This window comes from Vulpes vulpes, chromosome 6 (assembly GCF_048418805.1).
Source record: "Vulpes vulpes isolate BD-2025 chromosome 6, VulVul3, whole genome shotgun sequence".
NCBI classification, from domain to species: Eukaryota; Metazoa; Chordata; class Mammalia; order Carnivora; family Canidae; genus Vulpes; species Vulpes vulpes.
The window spans coordinates 111,903,610-111,926,320 of record NC_132785.1 but is presented as its reverse complement, the minus strand read 5'-3'; the positions used below and the strand labels follow the sequence as shown (position 1 = coordinate 111,926,320).

The 22,711-nt window shown below is 37.5% G+C and overlaps 1 protein-coding gene across 45 annotated transcripts in view; it reads right to left on the bottom strand.

Moving 5' to 3' along the window:
* NRXN3 (neurexin 3) overlaps positions 1-22,711 on the bottom strand; it is a 1,525,926-nt gene that overhangs the window by 927,717 nt on the left and 575,498 nt on the right. For 28 of the 45 annotated variants that reach the window (XM_072762124.1, XM_072762128.1, XM_072762132.1 and 25 more), the window contains 2 exons: positions 13,461-13,664; positions 7,462-7,488 (listed from right to left, as the gene is read on the bottom strand). In XM_072762124.1, coding sequence (XP_072618225.1) covers positions 7,462-7,488; positions 13,461-13,664 — 231 coding nt within the window. The remainder of the gene's footprint in view (positions 1-7,461; positions 7,489-13,460; positions 13,665-22,711) is intronic. The other 17 variants (XM_072762116.1, XM_072762119.1, XM_072762122.1 and 14 more) reach the window with 1 other exon arrangement.

The window sequence follows — 22,711 nt, the reverse complement described above, 5'->3', positions numbered from 1 at the left end:
AAGATTCCAAAAGCAAACACAGAACTCATGAAGTTACAGTATTTTCATTAGTTTTGGGTTAACATCAAGTTTTTATTTATCAAAATGCACCGAGAGGTAAAAAATCCCAATATGACCCTATGATGGTCTCATTCATAGTCTTATTAATAATATTACTGGTGAGGAATCCAATGCAACTCTGATGGCCTTGAAAAGCATTTACTACTACCCTGAGTAATTGATTGGAGAAAGTAGGATGCTTATTTTATAGGCACCTATTAAGTTACTTATAATTTTGGTATGGTTTTGGAAATATACAGCTATCCATTCTTGAACAAGTATAGTTCTCAAAAGATCATCCTTTCTGTTGAAATACTATGACAGTATTCATCATCATCATCATCTTCATCATCATCATCATCACTACCACCACACATAAAGCACATACTGTGTTCTAGGTTCTGTTCTCACTCAAACAGATAGATACTGTCATCGTGCCCATTTTAAAATTGAGAAAACCTAGAAATAAAATAAATAAAATAAATTGTTCACAGACCCATAGATAATTAGTGGTGAAGATGAGGATTAAACCCAAGCTATTTGGTATGAGTCCTCCTTGCTCTTGGTAATTGTACTAAAGTGCCTCTTTGTTGGGATTCTAACATAGACAAGAGGGAAAACACATGAAATTACTATAACATATTGCCACCTTTCTGTAATACACATGTTTACTAGAAAACAAAAACAAGATTAACATGGGAAATGCTGCTATAGTAGATTTCTATTTAAGATTTCTAGAAGTCCACACCAAAGTTTTGAGTAAAAAATGGTATCTATGTATATTTGAAGAAGTAAAAGGATAGAAGAAAAAGGGTGGCAATGGCTCTCCCTGGAATATGTGATGGCAACATTTTGAAGAGTATTTTGACAACACAAATAAAAAGTTTGATAATATGGTATGGCAAGGGTAAAGAGAAACAAACATTCACATATTACTGGTAGGAATGTAAATCTGTACAATTTCTTTGAATACAACTGGACAATATCAGTTTTTGCCATGTCATCTGCTGACCTAGTTAATTCCACTTTTAGGGGTTTATCAGATAGATATCCCTGTATATGCTTGCAAAGACTAATAAACAAAAACATACATTTTCTTAGTGTTAGCAGTACTAAAAAGCTGAAAAAAATCTAAATGTGTATCAGTAGGGTGTTGACTTAATCAATAATGATATCTCCATAATATGCAACATTATGTGACCATTAAAAAAATAAAGGAGACCTTAATATTCTTACATGAAATAGCCCCTAAAACATTTTAAGTGAAAAGGGGAAAAATTCAAAAGAATGTGCTAACATTGTGTTAAGAAGGACAAGGAAGGAAAAGAGGGGTAGAATATGGTTATAACTGTGTGTTGTATACTCATGGATTATCTCTGAGAGAATATACAAAAGACTTAATTTCGGTTGTCTCTGAAAAAGAAAATTTGGATTCTAGAAAGGGATAAGAGTGAGAATTTTTACTTTTCCTTTGTTCCATGTACAATTTTTTAACTATTTAAAAATAAAACCATCCTTAATTAGTATGTATTAAGAAGAGTTTAATATTAAATGTTTAGGAAGCATCTTACTATCATACTCAAATCTGTCTATTATTGATACTATTAGTAAACTTTTGCTTGAAGTGTTTTATGTTATAAAAATATAAAACATTCCAAAGAGAAACAAAAGTATATATTATTTTTTTAAAAAAATCAGATTTTGAGGAAGGTAGAGCATAATCATTTAGTATGGAAATAGAAACTCTCAGGTGTGATGTTGACAGTTTGATACACAATACATTATTATATAGAAGATTCTGCTTTGTGACTTTTCATCTCTAGTAAAACTCTAAGTAATATGGTCAGGCAAATGACTGATACCCATGGTTATCCAAATCTTGGAACAAATACCAAAGAGGATTCCAGAATTTCCTTCCCAGAAGATTTTTAATAGTGAGGAAGTCAGTCTTCCTGGTTGACCTGAGGTATGTGTTTCTGAGTTAAAAGGATGAGCTAAACAATTTAGCTCTGGGATTTCTAGAGAAACTAGGCCTAAAGATGAAGTAACATAGTCTGGTACCACAGAGAAGGAAGAAAGAAAAAAGAGAAGCAAAAATCTCCAAAATCCTAGTGTAATAAACTACATTTCATGAAGCCGTGCCTAAATTAAGCAAGAAACACCCACACACTGGCCAAAACACTGGAAATCGAGTCTCCTTAAAAACAGACTAAGGCATAGAATCTAACCCAAAGGCAAAAACCAAGTGCTAAGCAAGCAGGTGGAAGAGAAGGAATATTTAGTAAATACTAGTAGCCTTCAGAGGTATGACTTGGAGGTATCATATCCTTATGATGTTATTTTAATACAGCTCTTATATAATTGTATGCTTCTATGAGGATTCAAAGATAACAGTCTATGGAAATTGATAAGATTACCAAAGCTGTTCTCTAAAACAAGTGAGTACAGGGTGACATTTGAATGTTTGTATATTTTTGTATGGCACTCTATTTCTTTTCTCCTTTATATCTAACAAGAAAAAAAATGAATCTTGTTACAGATACATTAAGACTTCAAGTTCAAAGGAATTGGTGGGGGAGAAGGGGTCTTTCATCTGTCTAAATAATCGGGCATATACACAAATTCACAATTTCTGTATGATAAATAACTTCTTTTTAGAAAGATTGAGAAAAAAATGACCATACACAGAGGAATTAGCCTTTCAGAGAAGGGAAAGGCTGAAAACCAAAAGCATGATATTGACATTTATTTTTATGTGTTTGTTATATTCATACATGTCATATTCATAAGTCATGAATATGACTATATGACTATACTATATTCATTCAAGCTATGCTGCACACAGTTTGAAAGGAAGAGAATAAAGGAGGGGCTAGGAAATTCTAGGGCAAAGTCATAATCAGACAAGGTGAAAAACAACAAACCTTTTTCCATACTTTGATTTGAGCAAACATCCATGAGACCAATAAGAAGTCCATACCTGTTTTCAGAACCACATACCTCTTAGGGTACTGCCAGCCTCATGGAACTGGAACCATGGGAACAGGTGATTTCCTCCAGAAATTCCCCAGAAAGTAGCCCTGTTTTCTTTAGCAGTGCTCCAGGCCACCCTGTAGTTCAATCACCATGATGACTGCCAACTCTGTTGATCTTTTGCAATTTAAAAGTAAGTTCTAAGCTGGAAATTCCTGATTATATATATATTTTTAATATTCCTGCCAAATGAACCAAATCCAGCAATGTCCCAATTTCAACCAAAGGCCTCGATTTGTACACTCTGTAATATATGGCTGGTGATAGAAGCCAGAGAAGAATTTATATATGGTAGTCTTGGAGAATTTGGACAACAGGTGTAGCAAGATTTAGACTGAATAATGATAAGTACATCATTGATATTATGGGGAAAGACAAAGAATTGGAAAAGAGAAAGACAAAGAGGAAGGAAAGCAGAGAAGCTGATTTAAAAAAAAAATGTTTCCTCCTCTTGGAAACCCTCAGCATGGAGCTAGGCCAAAGTCACTGATGGAAGGACCAGCCAACAGAGTCCAAAAGAAGAGACTTGTATCTCAAGATCACTGTCCTCTGTCATGGCCAGTTGCTTTCTCCACACATTGGAAGATCATCCTTCTTTTTCATGCTCTTCTCCCATTCCAAAGAGTGTGACACAAACTGTTGGAAACAGCCATTTCCCCAAACATTTTGCAGCAGATGAAGAGGAAAAACATAGATGATGTCATTTTGTATTTTACCTGACTTTACGGGCATTCTAAAAAAGGATTCCTGGAAAAGTTCATGATCTTAAATTCAAACATGGTTAAAGCTCAATTAGGTATGTCCCTCCTCCAAAGGAAAAAAGCATCTCTGTTCTAAAATGTGAGCAGTAACACCTTCCAACTTCTATTGAAATGACACCTGGAGACAAGGCTGAGATGTAAGTGGAAAAGCCCTCCCTCCTAAACTCAGGGTACAAATCAATCCATCAAAAAAAAAAAAAAAACTGGGTAAGAGTAAGGATCTACATACCTATTACAGAAACAACTTGAGATATTATAAAAGACTAAACTGAACATTGACATCTAGTCCACAAGGAAAGAGGTTGAGAAATTCTGATTACCTGTACCTGTTTCAGTTGCATAGCATTCTTGAACTTTCCCACCCAAGTGCCAATAATGCCAGGGATGGAAAAGACAAGATACATAATAAAAATGATATGTCTTTGAATTCTTAGTCTTCCTTAAAACTGAAGATTCATAAACTAAATAAGATTCACACTTATTTGCATTCTTCTGCATAATATATCGCTTTGGTCTCAATTCAAGTTTTTACTCCAAATCAACAATTAAAATTGACTTCAAGAAAATGTGTCACTTTCACTTTGTGAACCTACATTCCCCTGGGTGCACATCTATTTACCACAGCACTAAAGATCTTAGATTAAAGGACTCAGGGTTTGTTTTGTTTTCTTTTGTGTCTTTTCAACCACTGTTTAACTAGTGGGCACTATGTATTCCTTCTCTGATGTTCTTGCCACAATTAACTTCCTTAGTATGTTAAAGGTTTATCTTAAGATTTCAAAACTGATTTCCAAAATCCAATCTTCGCTCTTTACCTAAATATTGAACAAAAACTAGTTATACTCTTTCTGTACTGTGATCAAAGTAGGGAACACATCTTTGCTGACATATTTCCTCTCAATGAGGAAATGGCCCTGGTGGCTCTGAAGAGAAAATCTTTGATCAGGTCTAGAAAACCTGCTACCATCTATATCCTGGAGAAGAGGCACTGTCCTCCTAGAAGAAAGAATTCTGGAACTTGTCTAATGATGACTTTTCATGGCTGATCAGATGAAATATGTGAAATTAATTGTGAGATAAAGTGTGGCTTGAGCACAAAAAGTAAGTCCTGATATCCCAATCAAATAATTCCTTCAGATATAAAGGAAGGGAAAAGAAATGTTGGGAAATATCAGGAAGGGAGACAGAACATAAAGACTCCTAACTCGGGGAAACGAACTAGGGGTGGTGGAAGGGGAGGAGGGTGGGTGTTGGAGGGGAATGGGTGACGGGCACTGAGGTGGACACTTGACGGGATGAGCACTGGGTGTTTTTCTGTATGTTGGTAAATTGAACACCAATAAAAATTAATTTAAAAAAATAATAATTCCTTCAGTTCTCTATTCTGCAAATAAGTATCCAAGCCAGAAGATGCTAGATTCAACTTTGAATGAGATTTTTCTACCTTCATGCTTTTCATAGGTATACTGCACTATTTTTTAAGAAACCAAACACAAATGACTACATATTATATGATTCCATTTATATGAAAAGTCCAGAAAAGGAAGAGTTATAGGAATAAAAACAAAAAGGTAGTTGTCTAGGGCTAAGGGTGAGAGCGAGGATTAACTGCAAATGGACCTGAGGAAAATTTGGAGGCTGGGGGTGATGGAAATGCTTTAAAATGTGATTGTGGTGGTGTCTGGACAACTGTATAAATTTTATAAAAATCACTGAATTGTAGGCTTACAGTGGATGAATTTTGTGGTATGGAAATTATATCTCAGTTAAGCTGCTTGGGGGATCCCTGGGTGGCTCAGCAGTTTAACGCCTGCCTTTGGCCCAGGGCGTGATCCTGGAGTCTTGGGATTGAGTCCCACATTAGGCTCCCTGGAGCCTGCTTCTCTCTCTCTCTCTCTCTTTCTCTCTCTCTCTCATAAATAAAATCTTAAAAAAAAAAAAAAAAAAAAAAGCTGCTTGAAGAAAGAGAAAACACCAGTCTTTAGAAAAAAGAGATGTTTCAATTAGGCTTCTAATGATCTAACTATCATGAGAGATTTCTGGCTAATTAGAAATGTTTAAACACAGCAAAATAGGACATTGCTTAAATTAACTAAAAATGACGCCAAGACAAGCATAAAGCACTCTGCTTTAGGCAGTGGTTGTTTATACTAATTTTTTACATTTCTTTTCTTTTGTTAATTTACATAAAACATTTGCCCCCCAAAAAAGTGGACTCGGGCTTTATTAGTTTGTCATCATCTCCCAAGAAAGAAGGTTAAGCTAGTAGCACCTGTAAAATATGATGGAATAAACAAGTAAATGAAATATAAAAGTAGGATTATTTCCTTTTCTGAATTTGTTCCTACCAAAAGGCCTTAATGAGGAAAGAAGTAAAAAATGAGAAGATAATACTGAAAATCATGTGTGTTAGATGCTCAGTCAATCGAATTCTATCTTCCTGGATCCACAGGGGGAACATATTGCCCAGCTTCCTTTGCGTTTTGGATGGAGTCATGTCTGACAAAATCTGGGCAGAAGTGATGCACTGTGCCATCACTTCCAGGCAAGGGAACAAAAACACACTGCATGATATCCAAGCTCTTTTTCTCTTCTCTATGGATATGGGTAGAAGTGAAGAACTCCAAGGTGGTGGACCCAGATCATGAAAGAGTCCTAGATGCCTGAATTACCTCCTTGAAGAAAGCTGGCATTGGTACTGAATTTTGCCTGAAGGAGAAATAAACCTGTTTTCTGTCAAGCTGTTGAAATATTGCGATTGTTTGTTAGAGCTAATTACCCTAATTACCCTAGTTATTTAATTACCTTAACTGATGTAAGATGCTATAAGACTCAAAGTATATTTCTTCCTTTCTTCCTTTTATCAATGAGCCCTATTCTTTCCCTCCTGCCCATTCTTCCTCTCTCCCCCTGTTTTCTGACCTCATGACTCCAGTTAATACTTATTTCTGAGGCAGAGGAAGAAGCACATGAGTACTATTCAGCCTGCACTTCATTAACACCCCTCTTCAAGAGCCAGAATATTTGAATGGAATAAAGTAAAAATAATAGGCTTCAATTTTTCATTCAGCAGAGCCAGAATGTGTCTCAAGTCTTTGGTTAAAATGTTGTATGATCACCAAGAACAATGCCTTGCTCACCCTCAGAAAAAAAAAAACCCTACAGTGATAAATGCTGGGAAAGAAATGTCAGAGTTGGCAGCCACCTTCTGGGTCATGAACTTTGCTTTTATTTTCTGAAGCTTTTGGTAGTGGAGAAGTGCATTCTGGTTGCTCTAATGCTTTTTGTCCACCCCTGAGGATTATTTCCCCAAAACAACAAATTACCATTTCAATTCATTTCAAGTTGTTTCCTTATCCAGGTGCCCTTTCCTCCTTTTCTGCATAAAGAGCAAATGGAAGGAAAGAAGAGAGGACCCACCCCAGTTCAGAAACCACACCCTGGGCCATACTCAGCCCGTTACCCTCACCCCAGCCCTTCATCTTGTCAACCCCGATTCCCCCCAACTCCATAATCAGAACAAAAAATAATTCAAACAAAAAACAGCTCATAAAACAGTAAACAAAATAAAGTCAGTTTTTCTTTTCTTTTTTTTTAAGAACAAAATGAAACTTGAGGGAAAACTTACTGGAGTTACAGTTTATCCTGATACAGTCTAGATGGGGAAAAATAAATGAAAGATGAAATTGCATCCTTCAAGGTAACAGCTGCAGACATCCAAAAACAATCAGTCCACCCTTCCGGGGACAGACACACGCAAGAAATGTGGCCATTTTATATATATACAGTATGTACAAGTTTAAGGGTGGGTGTATATGTACAGTATATTATTTAGTAAAGTTGGATACATATATATATACACACACACACATATATATATACACATATGTATAGAGATATATACTGGTATACATATATATCCACAATAGACACCGAGTATGCTGCTCCTTTTTTTTTTCCAAAAACCTACTCATTTATATAAAGTATTTCAATCCTGAACTTTGAAATGTTAATTTTGTTCAACTTGGAAAATTATGCAAAAATTTCACCACCAGATGCAGGTTATATTCTATTTCCCCCATAATGATTTTCTTAAAATTTGTCTTTAAAAGTAGCATCAGCACAATTTTGCATTAGTATTCCAAAGATATATTACCAATCTGACACATTGTTTATTTTTTTAAAGAAGTCTGTCCATGAAGTTTCTCAGTGTAGTATTTAACCCTTTCTCTTTTTCTAAAAATAAACTCCCTCCACCCTCTTTACTTGGGCCCCAGATGCTACAGAAATTTGCGTAGGCAGACTTGCCATTATCCCTAGAGATAAGGAAAGGGTTAATACCACCTGGTCATTTCCTGTCATAAAATGGCCACTTGCAAACAGCTAACCGCACAAACACCCATCCCAGATTTTAGAGAGGTGGGGTTGGGTGTAGGGTAGAAGGAGCTGCATGATATTATCACAATTGACTGGGTTCTCTGCTATTGTTTCAAAGGCTCCTAGACCAACCCACTCATGAAGCCAATCTCCGTCTTCCTGCCTGAATGCTCAGACTAAATCAAGTGCCTACAGCATTCCAGGAGAAGGCGAGACAGGTATATGGGGAGGAGGTCTCAGGTACCTTTGATATCCTACCTATTTCACTCAGTAATTCTGCATTTAAAGGGAAGAAAATTCTTTGTTTTTATATTTTTTAATGGGAAAAAGAGGGGGAAAGGGTGGCTAATTTTCCAGCGCTGGTAATCACACAGGATATCCAATGCCAGAGATCTGAGTTTCTATCCTTTATTAATATCTGTTTAGAGTCATGGACACCCAGCACAAAAGGTCTAGAGTAGAGTCAATGATTACTAGTAGGGGATTAGATAGAACGGTTAAAAAAGGTCTCAGATTAGTTGTCACAAAGTTGCCCAGTTGAAGTTAAATTTGATTTATCATGGTGGGAATTCCAAAAAGAATTTGTTTAAAGCTAGATACTAACACGTAGGTGTAAGACAAGAAAAGGAAAAAAAAGTCACAGGAAAAAAATACAGTTAGAAACTGAGCTCCTCTGCCTAAAGCAGACCCAAAAGTTTTGGAGGACTCGTCAAGGATAATGCCACCATTTGAATCTCCCAAAGTAAACCATTTTAAGTTACCAGGTGAAAGAGGAAACAGTGGCAAAAGACAGGGCAGAATGAAACTATGGAAATCCAGATAGGAGAAATATAGAACACCCAAGCATTCTGAGGAAGGAGGCAGGACGCTTATTTGTTCCCCAGAAGAACATCTCTTGAGAAAAATCTGGGTTTGGTTTCGTGCGGTTAGGTTTGTCATGTGTCGTCAACCGCAACAGAAAAGTGGGAGCAAACAGCCCTGGAGCAACTGGTACGATCACCAAACAGAAGAGGCCATGCCCCTGGTGAGGACTGGGAAGGGGGAGGACAAGTAGGGAGGAAGGGGTGGGGCTTCAGCTACAAGTTGCACCTACCATCAGCCAAAGCTGGAGAAATACCCCTTCCTGATGTATTATGAAGACATGGGAAACAGGTGTGCTGGCACGTTTACGAGAGAAGGGAGGAGGGAAAGGGGCAGAAAGCCCCAAACCTGAGAACTGTAAACAAGAAGTGGCTGTCTTCCTTCTATGCTGTTAAGGATCTTATTTTTAGACAAGGACCTGGTCTAGGGGGAAGTGCTGGGTTCACTCAAATGGTTCCATGAACTGAATGGTGTCTAAACCAGTGTGAGGAATTAGAGCTTTCCAGACAGTAGACAACTGGTTAAGTTGAGAAATGAGAAATTATTTTGATACTTTACCTGAGGAATAAGTGGTTCGAGAAAAAAATTATCTACCCGGTGCCTTGTTCATAGGCTCTGAGAGGGTAGTCTTGATAGGGAGGAGGTATTTTTTGATGAAAAGCGAATCTGGGGAATTGGCTGGGAAAGCTTCCGTTAGATCTATCTTGAGTGGCAGCCAAAGTTCTATCTCTGCCGTAGCCTTGGCAAGGTATCTGAGTCTGTATATGTGTTGTTCATTCTGTTTAAATTACGGTTGTTTTGGTTTAATTTTAGTAAATGGGAGATTATTATTTTGTAGGTTAATAAGCTTTGGGTTGAAAGCATGGAGGAGGTGAATGTGTCTAGGAGTTGTGTGTCTTCAACATGCTACTGTAAACAGTCGTCAGCAAGTCCATATTGCCAGAGACGGAACATCTGGAGAATTTGAATACAATTAACCAAACTGCTTGACACTCCCTATAAGTTTCCATCATTGAAGAAGGCTTGCTGGCATCCTGCTGAGGATTTGAAAGGGTCATGAATGAGATGCCAATATTGACTGACTTTTCAGCTCTATGGCTCAATTCAAACCAGGCACTAAGGAAAAAAGATTCCTTCTGTGCATGTTTAAAAGGTGACCATCATGAAAGCAGTTAGAAGTCATCAAGACTGCCACATCATTGATCCACAGTATTGACCTGTGGAAATAACAGATGACCCACTTTGATCTAGCATTTTAGAAACCTGGGTTCCAGTCTCAGCTCCACTATCAACTTTTTATGTTAGCTTTGTAAAGTCAAATGCTTTTTTCTGTGCCTCACATCCGTAAAAGAAAACATAAAAGCACTTCCTTGGTTTATCTCACAAAATTAGTGGCTGACTGAAATAAAGTTTTAAAATACACTATAATAATACAATATTATTATTACATGCTATAACTGTAAGGAATAAAAATATGATTGATTAATAGCCAATCTATCAATTTTCAAAAATGGGCTGTGCATTGTAGGACCTTTCTCATGCCTGCTGTTATCACCACTAGCTATCTTTAGAGAGCAAGGCCCATGGGAAACCCTAGTCTCCTTAACATTTAGGAGATAGATGCATTATATCAGAGAAATATATACTAGGCTTTATATCATAAGCTTATATGTGTGACCAATTTGAAATAAACTGTAATATCATTTGTGCATATGCTAGAAAAGACACACAACTGAAATGGTGAACAAAATAATCATCTGAAGTTAGTTCTTATGGAATAAATATGAATGCAAACCCTGCTTAGAGACGTTTTCTTCTATAACCAAGAAAAGGTAAATATGAACTCATAATAAGGAGAAAACATTCACCAAGGGGTATATTTTGGGGAGGGAAGGGAAAGAGCACCTTTAAACAAAGCATGACTGTAAAGAGTTTTGTATATATAAGCAGAGGGAATTTCAGTTTTGTTTTCCATGTAAGGTTTGAAAGAAAGGTAAGTAAATTCAAACCAGTCATTCTGGTGAACCATACTCTTCAGGAGAAAAAAAGAAGTCACTGTTGCTTCTGAAAAGCACAGTGCTCTCCAACTCTCTTTTACCTAAGATATCTCAACATCGGAGGAGACAGACTGAGTGTATGCTAAAAGGAGTCAAAAGGCAAAAGCAGTCTTTTAAAGAGGTACTTCTCTCATATTTGGGGCAGAGTTTAATATAGAAAAATAACGTTTCTAGGTATACACATGGCAACTCTGATTAACTGCCTCTGTGTGTGTGTATGCACATGTGCGTAAGAGAGAGAATCTCTCCATCTCCTTCCTCATCCCTTTTTACCTTCCCCCCACCTGTATTTATTCTAAGATATAAGGCCTACCACAATTGGCTTTCTCATTTTACAAAGCAATGTCTAAGAAGGAAAGTATATTTTCTGTTTAAAGATAGTATATATTTTCCCAGTATCCCATGGGGCTAATCATCTATACATATATATATATGGTTCTCTCTTACTTTGAAATATATGCAGAGTTAAAAATTGTCTTCATCTTTTTCTGTGAACTATTTAGGATGCTATGTTTGTTTTTATGTTTATTTGGGTTTTTAAATTTTTTTAAAAAAATTTCTTCTGCTATTTTTCAGAGAAGAAAACAATCAGCTACGGGTTGTTGGTTTTAGATCATATACACTCTTTTGTTGGTTTGTTGGAGGTGGGGAGGATGGTGTAAGGAAGGGAAGGTGGGAGGGACAGGGGTATGCCAGCCCCTGCAGGCTGCTCAGTACACTCTGTTCTCAAGGCTGTTTGCTATGCGGGCCGCAGGCTTTGGGCCTTTGAAGGGTTGAATACCATCTTTTGATTTACCATGGCTGATGGTGGGGAGGACTGAAAACTCAAGAACACAAAGATCAGCAAAAAGAAAAACAAAACCCAAAATAACCAAACACACACATACACAAACCAAAGAAAAAACAACAGACACAGTGACAATAGAAATCAAATGAGATTGGAGAAGATAAAGGGCATAGTGTTGTAAAAGCTGCAAATTGGAAGAAAAAAAAAAGACAAGTAAAGCCACTGCTCAAAACAGTCCTCTGTGTCCTAGAGATTTTTAGGATTGTAGTGTAGGCATTTTCCAAGTGTGACCAGTTGACCTGACAGCAGGAAAGACTGGTATGGATTCCAAACTCCACCTTCCCAGTAGGCCATCTAAGGTTTTATATGGTCTTGTATCAGGTACATTTGTCTGTCATGTCTTCCCCACACCTCTAACAAGCCATTCCCCTGGAGTCTTTATAAAGGAGCTCTATATCTGAACATATGCTATATACCCAAACAAACCCATGGTTTAGAAAGCTTGGACTCAGCCATACCACTCATCCTATTGACAGAGGGCACTGACTTTCTACTGAGTAAAAATGAAATTGGTTTCTTTCCTTCCAGAAATCAAGAGGTTCCCATTCTCCATAGAAGAGCAATCAGAATCCAGTCAAGAAGGTCAGTAGCAGGGGTGAATGTGAGGCCATCAGGAGGGGAGTTTCCAGAGTATCTATTACAGGTAACTACAGTGGAAGAACAAATCCTCCCCCAATAAAGCTGCAAATTTGAGATTGTCATAATTTTTCAACACTAAGGAAAAATTCATATGTATTACATGAGGGGGACAGAGGGGGACAGAGGACACTGTTAGTCACTAACAGTGTAGCATAACAATCTTGATAAAAACTGCTAGATGATGGGTAAGAATGTCAGGAAGGAAGAAGGGGATACATATCAGGGGCTACATTCTCCTTCCACATGTCAGAGACTCTATAAACTTAGAAAATTGTTTTTCCAGTGGGACAACAGAAACAATCTGACTCATCCTCCTCATTAGGAGAAAGTAGAAAGAGATACCAGTGCCACCAGAACTACCATTTGTGGAGAAAGAAACAATGCAGCTCTCATTCTACCCACAAAGCTTAGTTCTTTCCAACCCCAACCTCCCCTTTTGCCTCCACTTGCTGTCTTATCTCTGCCCTCAGCTTTGACTGTTTTGAGTGGTGACCAAGGAGTTAGACTTAATGGCAATGTGATTGATCAAAAGATGGACCAAAGTAGCGTGTTTTACACAAAGCTAAACGGTTCCAAAAAACCAAGAAAGGAAACTTAAAAAATAAATAATCTAGTAAGAAAAAACAAAAACCACCACTGTCAGAAACCAGAAATTGACATCAAAACCTCATGCAGAAACAAGGAGAAGGTGTTTGTTGCTGTTGGGTTTTATCCTTGGTCTATTAAACAAGAGGTGAGCAGCTAATTTTTAAGAAACAAACAAAGAATTCAATCAAACCAATGGAAATCAGAAAAGAAAGGGAAGACAAGCCCAAACAAAGTGGCAGAGGGTACTTCATACGATACCTAAGTTAACCATGAGCTTGACACGCCCCCCATCCAGCTCCAAACGCAGGGTGTCTGCAGAGTCCCTGGAGGTAGTAGCCACCAGCAGCCCATAAGCTCGCTGGGACATGAAGCGGAATGACACATCCTCTGCCTCGGTGTGCATGACCATGGGCATGATGATCTTCATGTACATGCTGCCGTCGTAGCTCAAGATGGACGCCTCTGCAAAGAAGAATGGAGGAGACTGTCAAGATGAAGGATATCAGAGTTTCCTTTGCTTCCAGGGTAAGGAGAATAGGGTAGAGAGGGCATGAAATTCATAGCCAGGTGACTTGTGTTGATTAGGCCTCTAGTGCTACCAGTTTTAAGCTATGTGACCTTGGGAAGGCCACTTAAACTCTGAGGTTCTATTTCCTTACTTGCCTTTAAAAGGCATACAATGGCACTGGTCCCTGCCCTGTCATGCTCACAGACTTATCAAGTGTGTCAAACAAAATAACGGATGTGAAGATGTTTTCCAAACATGAAAATGCCCCCATAAATAGTAGTGATTTAATTCCACATGCTATAGACAAAACAAAAACACATTAAACAAAACTTAGACTCCAGGAAGTATTTCATGAGGAATAGGAGGAAAGCATTTTATAATCACCACAGCAAACAAACAGACATTTCCAGAAGGAGGAAAGAGCAATAGCCCAGCCTGGTCCCAAACCCCCTAGTAGCCAGGCACTGTGAGAGTTTGCTTGATTCATTCAAAGAGGATCTACAGAACCAGAGCTAGAACCACCACCTCAAAAAGATAATGATACCCGAGAATGAATAATTCTACTTTTAATCAAATGGCACTTTTCTGAGAAAGGGAGAAACTCGCTTTTGTTTGATGCCTTCTCTAGCCCAAGCACTTCAGCTAGAAGTGCCCCTACTCCACCCCATTATGTTATCTCAATGCTTACAATGTAGATCTATTATTCCTATTTCAAACAGAAAACCAAGGCTCTAAGAGGCAGTTAACATCTCAAAGTCAGACATCCTGGATTTTAAGCCAGTGTTTCCTGTACAAATCCAGTGCCCGTTCTGCAACACCATGCTGCTCAAAATGTGAATTTGCTCCATTGTTCATTTAACAGATATTTTTAGAGAAGGCAGAAAGAGACTATCATTCACATCGCTGTGAAGCAAACCTGTCACTGGGCTCAGTATCTGGCACTGAGTAGGCTCTCATTAAATATTTGCTGTTGCCAATAGTTGCTTCCTACCTACACGTACTATGGAGGGTTCAAAAGTGAAACCTAAAAGGTCCTTGTTCTGTTGGCATGTGAAAGCAACTGTACTAGATTATAAAAGTGATTAAATGACCCAGAAAATATATATCAATAAAGCCAGGGGCCCTCAGGAGAGAGAGACTGTAGTATGCAAGTGAGCAGAGAAGAGGGGTTAGAGTCTGAGATGGTCTTAGTTTGTAATGAAAGAGGTGACAGCATCAGACTTGTCAGTAGATAAAATAGCATCTCTATACACATAAAGGAAAAAAAAGAAGGGAAATGCTCAGACGAAAACAAGCTATTCAATTTAACAGAAGCTTCAATCATATTTTGAGAAGTAGTTATATAACCGTTATTTGAGATTACAATAAAATCAGTGGATTTGGGTGGATACTGGGAAGTAAGTGAATGGTTTTAGTTTGTAAAATAGCATAATGCATTCATTTCTGATATTATGTACCAGGCACTCTTCTAGGTGTTGTGGATATAATGGTGAACAAAAGAGACAAACATCTTCTATGCTCATATATAAAAGAAATCAGAATAGAAAGAGACCAGGCCAACCACATAAAGGTACTCAAGATAGTCTATGTCATCATCATATCACCACCCTATTTACACAACACACAAAAGGTCCATGAAAAGCAATATAAACACACCTGCTCAATACTAAGAAGCAACCATCACCTGCGTAATACTCAAGACATGCTAATAGCTGCACATTGCAATCTGTAAATTCTAAGATCACAAATAAAGGTGTAACAGTTGCAGACACTATCACAATAACAGACATATTATGAAGATGTATGCTTAAATGGGAAACATAATCTAAATTTAACACATGCTCCAGATGTGAAAGAAACTATTTTATCTCCTGGAAGAGCAGACTCAAAGAAGATCAAAAGTGATAGCTAGAATTTATTGAGCACTTAATGTTTGCCTGGTGCTTTCTATAACTTTACATGCATTAAGACATTTAATGCTTATAAGAACATCACAAGGAAAACAATATTATTATTAGATTTTATAGATACCAGGTCACACAGCTAACAATCGGCAAAACAGGGAGGTGAACATCGACAGTTTGATTCTTGTGGATATACCCTTAACCATTCTCCCAAATTGTCAGAGGGCTATGGCAGGAGCATATCCATGTTTCTAAGCACTAAAAGCACATCTATAATGCTTTATGGTAGAGTGTGGTGTTCTTATGTATGTGTGAGTGTGTCATATATGCATGTCATTATTTAAAGCTATATGTTATTTATGAACATGAAAAATTACATAAACAGATAATACACACGTTTCTAAATATGTTATATATGAATATGCACAATGCTTTGTGTTTCTGTAATTATGAACACTATTAATTATTACTATATACCTTCTACTATACAAACCCATACATATGTACACACTCCTTTTTAATAGAGATTATTCAGTGAGTCCTGAAATGGTTGTTTTCAAGTACTCAACTTAAATAAAACCCAAATGTAATGGTCACTTTTATCCCTCTGGATATGTGTAGTACCAGAACATATGTATAAGTTAATATATCTTTATGTCAATGTTTGTAGTACCAGCGAATAAATTTCCGATAAGTATATAAACAGCTCATAGCACAAAATAAAGTGTGTATCTCAATGTATATCTTTGTGTGCAGCTCTGTGTACTCCATGATCAACTTGATATTTTTAAGAGGAGTGTGATGAAGCAGAAAATTTAATATAGGAATCTGCTGAAAAAAAAAAAATCCATCCTAGGATTCTTATTAACTTGCTTAAAAGATTTCAAATGCAAGGAGCACCATGAATAGTAATATGTTGAGGGGGGAAATGAGTCTTAATAAGGAAAGTTATTCAATCTGAAACACGTTGGATGACTGAGTTTTTTAAGACCATGTCACAAGAGGCCCACATAATGGTACTCACAGAGTTCCCCTCTTTTATTCCTCTTTCCTTATTTACTCTCCTTTCATCTTAAAGATTTTATTCATTTATCGGTGGGGCGGGGAGGGCAGGCAGTGGGAGAAGCAGGGCAGGGAGCCCGACCTGGAACTTGATCCCGGGTCTCCAGGATCATGCCCCGGGCCAAAGGTGGCACCAAACTTCTGAGTCACAGGGGCTGCCCTCCCTTCATCTTAAGTGTAGATTTCCTAGCATACAAATTTCATTTGTTTAATGATTCTTTACATTTTTTACCTAATTTCTTAGTGGTTGCCATAGGTCTTACAATATACATCTAATCAAAATATACTTCATATTTATACTCACTTAATTCTTATAACATATAGAAACTGCTCTTACAATAGCTTTACTCCTTATTTTGTTATTGTTATTCACATTATATCTATACACACAAATTCAACAATACTCTGTTATAATGATTGCTTTTTAAAAACAAGTCTTCTGGGGGTAGCTGGGTGACCCAGTCAGTTTAGTGACCCACTTAATTTCAGCTCGGGTCGTGATCTCAGGATTGTGAAATCCAGCCAGCATCAGGCTTCACACTCAGTGGGGAGTTTGCTTGAGATTCTCTCTCTCCCTCTACTCCTCCCCACACTCGCTCGCTCTCTCTTGCTGTAAAATAAATTAAAACTTTAAAGAAAAACTAAAAACATATGTCTTCTTAAGGAGAAAAGAGAGCTCAAATATATTTATAGAGTTTTTTTTTTTTAAATTAAGCTTATTATTTACCTTTTCTGTCTCACTTCATTTCTTCTTGCAGATTCCAGTTACCATCTGGTGTCATTTCCTTTCTCTAATATAGTTTCATTCATTTGTGGTTTATTGTCAAATATAACACAATTCTATATGTTATAGGCCCAACAATACAATTTTATAGATATTGTTTTATGCAATTGTGTTTTAAATCAGCTAAGAGAAAAAAGAAAAAGAAATGGGTAATTATGCTGTCTTTTATCATTACCTCATAATTACCTTTACTGGAGCTCTTTGTTTTTTCATGTAAATGCAAATTACTGTCTGCTGTCACTTCCTTTCAGCAAGAAGAATAAAAGCAGTGAGCAGTTCTTAAAAGGCAGGTATACCAGCAGTGTACTCTCTGTTTGGGTTTACCTGGGAATGTCTTTATTTCACCCTTACTTTTAAAATACAGCCATGGGGGCATCTGGGTAGCTCAGTAATTGATTGTCTGCCTTTGGCTCAGGTCATGATCTCAGGGTCCTATGATCAAGTCCTGCATCGGGCTCCCTGTGGGGAGACTGCTTCTCCCTCTGCCTATGTCTCTGCCTCTCTCTGTGTGTCTTCATGAATAATTAAATAAAATCTTTAAAAATAAAATAAAATACAGCTCTGTTAGATGTAGAGATCGTGGCTGACATTTCTGTTTCTTTCAGCACACTGAATGTCATCTTGTTGCCTCTGGCCTCCACTGTTCTGAAGAGATGTCAACTGTTAATCTCATGGTGGTGCCCTAATATGTGACAAGTCATTTTCCTCTTGCTGCTTTCAAGATCCCTTCTTTATCTTTGGCTTTCAACTGTTTTATTATAATGGGTCTGGAAGTAAATCTCTTTGTATTTTTCCTATTTAGAGTCCATCCAGCTTCTTTGTTGTGTAGATTCATGTTTTTCATTAAATTGGGAGAATTTCCTGTTATTAATTCTTTAAATACTCTTTTCTGTCCCCTTCTCCATTCTTTCCAGTACTCCCATCTTATATATGTTGGACACTTAAAGGTGCCCCACATTTCTCTGGCACTCTGTTCATTTACCTTCATTCATTTTCATTCTTCTATTCAGACTGTATGTAATCTCTATTGATCTATCTCAAGTTTGCTGATTCTTCTGCTGACTCAAATCCACTGTTGAGGCACCCCTAGTGAATTTTTTGTTTGGGTTCCTATACTGCTTAATTCCAAATTTATGTATTATGTATACAAAATCTCCAAATGGAAATTTTAAAGTTGAAAAGAATATATCATTTGTATCTCTTTATTAATACTCACTCTTTGATGTATCACTATTATCTTATTTTCCCTTTCTTTAACTGTAGTTTCCTTAATTCTTTTAACATATTTAACATAACAGCTTCCATGGAATCTGTCTGCTAAGTCCAACAGCTGGAGCCCCTCAAAGGCAGTTACCATTGCCAGCATATATTTCTGTGTGGGGGTCACGCTTTCCCATTTCCATGCATGGTTCACAATTTTTTGTTGAAAACCGCACATTTTAGGTTAAGTCTGGGTACTGCTCCTCACATCCCCACCTACCACCACCAGGGCTGGTTCCTGTTGTCTGTCCATTTATTTATTTGTTTAGGACCTTGGCTGAAAGAATTTTGTGATTTATACTTTCCAGGCAGTGTGACAGCTCTGATTTCCCTGCTCAAATACTTCCCCATTTTTACCTTTTAGCTTGCCTTCCTAGGTGTTGTCTCTGGGTCAGTATAAGCCCTTATTGGTTAAATATTATAGTTAAGTCTCTATAATCAGTTAATTTTTTAATCCTTTCTCTGTTAGATGTATGTGAATTGGAGACTTCTTTTGCAGTTCAGAGACTGTAAGATTTTGCTTCATGTTCAGAAAGAGACTAGTACTTGGGAGTTGCCCCTTCTGCCAATTTAGTTATGAGACTGCATTGTTTTGGCTCTCACATTTTTCTCCCTTCCATCTAAAATCTCCTTTTTCCTTTCACTCAGTCCATTTGTCTTAAATTTTTCCTTTGAATTCTTGTGCCATTAAAATTTCTAAAGTTATTCTACACTGCAAATGAGCTACAGAATATAGCTCATGGGAAATTCTTCTGTCCTTTATTTTCTTTAAGACCAAATTCTTAGACTTTTCTAAGCTATATCACTTCCTTTATTTTTATTTTACTTTATTTCTTCTGCTGTTTTGCACTTCCATTGTCACGTCATTGACTTTCCTGCTCATACTCAGGTGACTCTGTCCAGAGTTTCTAACTGTTCAGACATAGGTTCAGGGACTTGACTCCCAGAGCCACCTACATTTGAAAGGCTTCATATTTTTAGTTCTACATAGTTATTTTCTGTAACTTCAGAGATGATAAAATATGGGAACAAAATGAGAGGAGAGATGAAGAGCTCAGGCAAGACTGTATAACTTTCGTTTAGCTGCCAAGGCTGTGTTCTCATTTCTGAAGCTTTGTTAAGTATATGGAGGAGAAGTCACCCCCACCTGGTTACAGAGTGTGTCCCAAGGCAATGGAGGGGATGCATTAGTACTTCTGATCCATTGACCCCTTGTGACTTATCTTTTTATTCCCAGTCCCACTGTCTATTTCTGTGATACATATTCCACCCCTCCCCCTACCGTTTCCACTACTCTTCACTCAAAAGTGGGACCAGATTAGAACACCTACCCAGTCTATTTCTTTTCCCTCTATCAAGGTATTAGGGATAATTTTCAATATTTTTATCAACTAGACAGTATCTGAGGAACACAGGCAGAGTTGGCAGCCTCCTTCTGCTTGGCCATTCCTCTTGGCTTTGCTTCCAAATCATTTATCTTTCTCTTACTTTTTGAGATTTATGACACGGAGTTATACCTCTTTCCTTACTTGAGGCTAATGATTATTTAACTGGTATATTCTTTTTTGTTTAACTTGAGAGAGGGTATTCCTGGCAGGTATCTTTGTCCCACCATCCTCCCACTGATACTTTCATGGCCAACTGTGTACACAAAGTACCATTAAATAATCACTCTCCACATTGTCTTTTCTTTTTGTACCTTCAATACATCCTCCTATTCATTCATGCAGCTACTTGCCTTACACACTCCTTAAGTGTGTTTTATTCTGACAAAACCTCCCAAATACACAGATTGCTTCCTCGCCACCCAAACTCGGCTGATCTTAAACAGTGTGCAAATTTATACAGGAATGCCTGCCAGGTTCTAATTCTGTATTTTGCAGCAGCAGGAACAACATAAATCTCTAGCTCCGAGCAGACCCAACAGTGGCCAACAGTTCTGGGGAATCAACAAAATTGATATAGGGCAATACCCTTCCTCTTGTGGACAAGGCTGAAAAGAACTAACCTTTCACATTCTCAAAATGCTGCCAATACACACAGTCATATGGGCTTCTCTTCCCCCAAACAAACTAGAGCACTGTAACGCTATAATAAAAATTTGATGGACATTTCTCACTTTAAGAAGAGCAGGTATATACATGTGAATACTTTTTAGTGGAAGGAAGGAAAAGAGGGAGGGAGGAAAGGAGAGAGACAGGAAGGCAGGAAGGAAAGGTAACAGGATATAAGAACTCCAGTTTATCATAAGCTCTCTCTATATATTTTTTAAGGTTTTATTTATTTATTCATGAGAGACACACAGAGACAGGCAAAGACATAGGCACAGGGAGAAGCAGACTCCTGTCAGGGAGCCCAATGTGGGACTTGATCCCAGAACTCTGGGATCATGCCCTGAGCCAAAGGCAGACGTTCAACCACTGAGCCACCCAGGCATCCAAAGATCTACAGTTTTTAAGAAAATGTTTATTTAACCAAAGAATTCATTCAGCTTTTCTTAAATAGCAAATTTTCCTACTAAATTCAAAATGTAACTTAATTTATAAAAATTAAACATCACACAATTCATCAGGATAAATCTCATCACTTTGCAATAATATTTCCTCATTCATTCAATGATTAATATCTAATATGTGCCAGACATTCCTGAAATGGAGAGGGGAGTAACATGGCTGCTGTCTTTAATGAGCTTATAATAAGCTGGAATTAGAGACACAAACAGGTAAATTGTTATACTAAAGAATGAACAAAGTGCTGTGAGAACTCAGCTCAGGTGTCTATATATTTGCCTAGAGTTGTTAGGGAGGAGGGGTATAACTTGTTTTGAGAATAAGAGAGAACGAACAACATAGGGAGGAGTGGGAATGCATTCCAGCTGGGGTAACAGCATATGTACAGGGGCAAAGTTGACAAGGGCATAGAATAAAACCATATATCACAGCATCTGATAAATGGTCAAGGGGAGTTCAATGTACCTAATGTAGAACAAGATTTCTCAAATGTAACAATATTGAAACTTTAAAGTGTGGGAGGTGACTTGTGAACTGTAAGATGTTTAGAAGTAATCATGGTGTCCACCAACTAGATGCCACTGGCATTCCCTTTAGTCATGAAAACCAAAAGTATCTCCAGACATTGCCAAATGCCCCTTCAGGGAAAAAAATTGCCCCAGCTGAGAACCACTATAGTGGTTCCATATAGGCTCAAGCATTTGGATGGGGTAGGAAAGTTAAGACTAAAGAGATATGTAGAGGGTCCATTATAAGAGACCAAATAATCACAGAAAGTTTTGATATTAATAAATATAGAGTGGTTTTAGGCAGGAAGTGACATGATCAGACTTGCTTTTCAGGCTAACTGATGGTACAGGGAAGACAGAACAGTGTGGAGAGAGACTAGATGCAATCTTATTCAATTTTCTTCCAGACACTATTGCTATTGCTCCATCTTGCAAACGTGTTATGAAATTCAAAACATAACATTTATAAAGAACGGTGGTATGTTTCTGAGACTCGATCTCTGAGTCCACTCAAGAAAGCTCTATTGTGCAGAGTTGTAATTACACATATAGGTTAGTCTCCCTATTCAGAATCATTGTTCAGTGTGCTGTCACTATGATTGTATAAGCTTGGACTTAGAATAATGAGGTGAAATCCTAGATCTTCATATTATTTAACTGTGATGCATTCTTGGGCCTCAGTCTCCCCATCCATAACATGTATAATTATAAAACTGAATCAGTCAAGATACTAAGAGCAAAGAGACAGCCCACCCGAATTGTGCCATTTTATGAAGGTTTAATAAAGGTAAATATTTATAAAGGTATAGGTAAGGCATAGTGAACCTTCCAAGGGGTAATGTGGTATTCAAAGCTATTAGGAGTAGACATCCATTACTCTGCTTGGTCTGATGAAGCAAGGGAAAAGTCAATTCCCAAAACTCTGAGGAAGAGAAGGAGTGAGTTAAGGAGTGTCTCACAAGAGCTATGACC